This window comes from Helobdella robusta, assembly GCF_000326865.2.
Source record: "Helobdella robusta unplaced genomic scaffold HELROscaffold_47, whole genome shotgun sequence".
In the NCBI taxonomy this organism is placed as follows: domain Eukaryota; kingdom Metazoa; phylum Annelida; class Clitellata; order Rhynchobdellida; family Glossiphoniidae; genus Helobdella; species Helobdella robusta.
Genome location: NW_008705176.1, coordinates 803,301 through 808,815, shown reverse-complemented (window position 1 = coordinate 808,815; position 5,515 = coordinate 803,301). Strand labels below are relative to the sequence as shown.

The 5,515-nt window shown below is 35.5% G+C and overlaps 2 protein-coding genes across 2 annotated transcripts in view; both read right to left on the bottom strand.

The window, feature by feature from the left end:
- HELRODRAFT_114301 (hypothetical protein) overlaps positions 1-386 on the bottom strand; it is a 2,301-nt gene extending 1,915 nt beyond the window's left edge. Inside the window, exon 1 of the mRNA XM_009026466.1 lies at positions 1-386. The gene's annotated coding sequence lies outside the window, so the exon portion shown is untranslated.
- A 2,657-nt stretch (positions 387-3,043) lies between these two features.
- On the bottom strand, positions 3,044-5,515 carry HELRODRAFT_124544 (hypothetical protein; the record flags this gene model as incomplete). The annotated part of the gene is made up of 7 exons (XM_009026465.1): positions 3,044-3,133; positions 3,225-3,338; positions 3,734-3,823; positions 4,141-4,269; positions 4,614-4,703; positions 5,163-5,237; positions 5,444-5,515. Coding segments are annotated over 7 exons (660 nt in total), but the record flags the coding sequence as incomplete, so codon positions are not given.

Here is a 5,515-nt window from a genome sequence, read left to right as displayed (position 1 = left end):
TATCGAGGAATGTAGGCCAGTGATGATGACCTTTTTCGACGGAATTTGTGGCTAGCGTCGCTGCAGTTGTGGCTGCTGTATCACAATTTTTTCTAAAAATATCCGCAGAAGACGTCATCGTCGACGCGATAGCCGTCGCGCCAGTTGAAAGCGTCGTCAGAAAAAGCAACAAATCGTCGTCATCGCTATTGCTAAACTTGTTGCTGGCAGCGGCTGAAGCAGCAGCAGCAGTAGATGATGATGAAGGAAAAACATGTGAATTGGACCTGATCTTCGAACCAGTGTTCCTAAAATTACTAAGCGTGAAATTACTTGCGGGTGTAGTAGTAGTAGTAGTAGTAGTAGTAGTGCTTGAAATAGTAGTACTAGTATTATTACCATCACTGAAACTATTCGTACAGTTACTGTTGGCAGTTGTGGTGGTGGTGGTAGTAGTAGTAGTAGTAGTAGTAGTAGTAGTAGTAGTAGTAGTAGTAGTAGTAATGGTGGAATCATTTTTAAAAGTTTTAACGAAATATGAAGAAGACTTGGCATGAGATTCGCTGTCCGAGTCGTTAGATATCTCATCAATGCAATTCATAATGTGAGTGGCCGTCAGGGAGGACGTGGAAGTCGCCGCTAGCGACGCCGTCGACATTATTTTAAACAACAGTGACGACGTTGTTGTCGTTGCCGTGGTTGTTGTTGCCGCTGCCGCTATGGTCGTTGCTACAAGCAAAGAGCTATAAGTGTTAACGAGCAACGGTGGAAGTACTTCAGTAGGCGAGTGTAGCGCCTGGTGGCTTCTACTGCTACTACTACTGCCAACGACGACGTTTTGTTTCAGGGTTGTAGGTAGTGTGGAATCTAGGTTCTTCATCGACAGGATTATGCTCTCTGCCACGTTCTTACTTTTCTAATTAGTGTTTGGTGGGTAAGTGAATGGCTAGGCTTTAAAAGGTTTTTTGTGTTTTATTATCACTACTACTACTACTAATATAACCGCTACTGCGATTACTACTACTACTACTGCTACTACTACTGCTACTACTACTACGACTACTACTAGTACTACTACTACTGCTACTACTACTGCTACTACTACTACGACTACTACTAGTACTACTACTACTACTACTACTACAACAATATAAACAACCACAACAACGAGACAAGAACAACAGCGAAGCAAACTTACTTTATGATTATCATTATAGTGATTGAAGTGTTGTTGTTTCAGCTGCAGATGATGGCTGTGGTGGTGTGGTTGATGCTGATGATGATATGAATGCTGTTGTAGCTGCTGCTGCTGAAGTTGATGCAGATGGCTGCTGTGTTTGTGGTGCTTGAGGCGAGGTGACGACGAAGACGACAGTGACGTCACGTGATAGATTTTATTCTTAGGATCTATGTGACCTATGTGATGGTAGTGTTGAAATAATTTTGCCACATTGCTTTCAACCGACTACCATCATCATAACAATCATCATCATCGTCGTCGTCATCATCATCATCATCACTATCATCATCATCAGCAGCAGCAGCAGCAGCCGCAATAGCAGCACACACCTGTATGATGAACTTTTAAACTGGCTACCTGAGCATAATTTTGACCAGCGGTCACCAAAGAGACGATTGGCTGCTGGGCATTGTTTGTAGGTTGTTGCTGTTGTTGTTGGTGGTGGTGGTCATTTTGAGATCTGATAATGATGACGGTAATGGTGGTGATGATAGATAGTGAGTGAAGATTGTGATGATGAAAGTGAGTAGAGATGACGATGATGACTGTGCCGAACGGAGATGTTGATGAATATTACACGTAAAGATGGTAATTGAGATAACGATGATGATATGGTGAGGAGTTGAGATGATAACATAAGGTAAATATGGTTGTGAGAAACGAATGATAACAACCACAAACAAATGACAAATCAACCAGCCAACCAACCAAACAACCAACCAATCAACCAGCCAAACAGACAAACTTTACCTAACTGATAATGAGAAAGACTTATTATGTAGATTGTTAGTACTGGTTGAATGCTGTGGCTTAGGGTTGTTGCAATGAACACCCAGCTTATCTACAATGTGCTAAAATCAATAAATCAATCAATCAATCAGCCAGTCAATTAAAAATTAAATAAACAATTGATCATTATAAACATAAAATTTTAAAAAATAAGCAAAAAAACTAAACATACAAACAAACAAACAAACAAACATACTTACATACAAACAAACAAACAAACATAAACCAAAACAGACAAAGAAACCAACAAAAAGTAAAAATAAAATAGCAAGAGTAACAGGAATATCTCACAATATCCTCAGAGTTTGGTTTAACCTTATTCCTCATGCCGTCATCCTAAATAGCACAGACCAAAAAGATAATTAAATTTAAAATTAATTTAAAATTAACTAAAAATTAAATTAAAATTAATGTAAAATCGAATCATAACTCAATATGGAATGAACTAAATAACACAAAAATAAACAAATTATCTAATCAATTAATTAATTAATTGGTTAACTAAAAACGAATTAAAATTAGATTAAAAGCATAAACCACAAGGCAACTGAACGTTTTAAAATAAAACAACACTAGTTTAGACAGCATACAACAACAACATGCACACATGCACGCACGAAAACACACGCACGCACGCACACGCACGCGTACAAACACACACACACACACACACACAAAACAAACACACACACAGAACAAACAACGCATTTGACAACAACAGACATACCTCATAACACAAAAAACCAACAACACCAACATAACCATCCAACAAATATAACAACAGCAACACCCACAACAACAATACAAACATCCCCCCCTACAACGACCCTCAAAACAACAACACCAACGGACCTTACTGTGTTGATTACACATATTATGATGCGAAAGATTGCTAGGTGTGGGCGAGGGGCACGAACTACTGGGCAACGAGGTCGTGTCAGAGAGGTTAAGATTCACAGACGAAATGTCATCATCCCCAAGAACTAAATTTTCTACCTGGGTTTTTCCCAGAGACGCGCTTAACTCATCGAGGTTGAGTTCCTCGTAAATGAATTCGTTTTCATTGAAAAGGGGCTCACCATTCGACGATATGTAATAGTCGACTTCCTCTTTGATTTTTAGAATCTTTTTTTGGGGGGGTAGAACAATTGTCACGTGATTACAAAATTTTCAGAAATGTGAAGAGAGAACACGTTTATATTTTATAAACGCCTACTTGGTCGACGGCCAGAGCGTCGTTATCGAGTAATCGCATGATCAACTCCAGTCTGCCTATGTGTTGCTTGTGTTTCTCCAGACCAGACTTCAAGGTATCTATTTGGTCCTGTTTCTGTCAACCAATTGAGTGGTCAATCAGCCAATCATTCAACCAACCAATCAATCATCCAATCAATCCATGAGTCAGTCAATCAGCCAGCCAAAAATCAACCAACCAATCAATCAATCAGCAAACCAATCAAACAGTCAACCGACGTATCAATCAATTAGTCAACCAACCAACAAGTCAATCAATCAGTCGACCAACCAATCAATAAATCAGTCAACATTCAATCAATCAACCAACTAATTTATTGAAAGATGAATTAAAATTATAATGATAGAAAGTTGATGATGCACTTAGCCTAGCTTCAAGATACATATTGAAAAAAAGTATACATCATCCAACAACAATGACAATAATAATAATAACAATAATAATAATAATAATAAATATAATCTTCAAACATCTTTATCGTTTTTCTTCTTTTTGGCTGAAATACTTTCAATCTTACACTCGCACTGGTCCACACGAACATTGAGAGAGTCTATGCACTGCTGTTTAGGTCATTAATTAATTAATTAATTGACTAATTAATCAATTAACTAATTAATTAATTGATTGACCAACCAATCAATCATCTAATTAATCTACCACCTGGTCAGTCAATCGGTCAGTCAACCAATCGGCCAGCCAATCAATCAAACAAACAAACAATCAACCAATTTACATATGTAATAATAATGATAACAATAACTGCTACAATAGTGAAAACACTACTACCACTACTGCTACTACTACTACCACTACTACTACTACCACTACTACTACTACTAGAGAGAGAGAGAGAAACAAAAAAAAAGGACAAACCAACCGACAACCAATTAACAACGTCCTCCTTCTCCTTCTCTTTCGGATCTACTTTGACCTGCAACCCTAGCCCCTCTTTGGAGAAAGCTTTCGTCTTTGTCTCTCTCTCAACCACTTTGAATCTTTCCATTTGCTGAATGCAGTGTGCGTATTTATGTGTGTGCGCGTGTGTGCATTCTTGTGTGTGTGCGCGTGCGTGTGTGCGCGCACTTGTAAAAAGATAATGAATGAAGATGATAATGACTTGAAAATGGCTTTGTGATTCTTAGATGTCAGTTGAAAAAGATCTGAACTGCCATATTTTGTAAATTAACTCTCAGTAGAAACGGACATTTGTGAGAATTACAATGAATACAATCAAAAATATGTGATCACACGTGTGTACAACATAGCATTCAAAATATATTATTATTGCATGAACATAAAAAAGACAAACACACATACACAAACACACACACAGAAATATAGTTTGCTAACAGTTTCAATAAGTTTCTTGTACTCCAACAAATTTTTTTTCTCTTTCACTTCCGGAGTTGTCAGCCATGTTTTTATACCATCTCTCAATCGCTGACCAAAAATGAGTATATATATATATATGTATGTATGCTTTTATGCATGCATGTATGCAAGTGATAATAATTCATAAAACAAACACTTTTTTAAACAGAATCTATTTCTTTCCTGACATGTTTTCGTTGTAAACTTAACACCTTATCATTATATTTTAGTTTAGAAAAAAAATTTTTTTTAATTTAATCTATAAATATATGTTTTATTGTGAACATATTGCTTTAATATAAAACTTATACTAACACTTTACACTGGCAATAGTAATTTATTACTAATATAAATTACAAAAATACCAGCACATACTGCACTGCTAGCAAGTCAATATTAATCTAAGAAATAATATTAGATTAATTACTAATTGGTATAATTACTAATTAATCTCTAGATTAATCTAGTTTACAAAAATCTTAAAATTAGTACAGATGTAAGGTAAAGACACTATATGTAGATAAAAACCTGTAGCTTCTTTATCTCTTTCTTCAAATCTGCCTCATGCTTCTCTTTAATGTTAACATTTGTGGTGCTATATATCTTAGATTAAAAATTTTAATGATTGAAAAATTGCAAAATTTTAAAAAATTATTTTAATTTTAAAAATGATGAACCACAAGACAAAAACTTTGCTACCTGTTATAATTTAATAAACGTAATTTAATTGATTTAATTAATTAATATTTGATATACTCATATATAAATATTATATATTAATTTAAATTAAAAAACATTATAGAAAGAACCTTTTGCCACAAATCTTCAAAAATATCCACACCTTCTGTCACTTTCTTCAAACATCTATCTATTTCACCTTT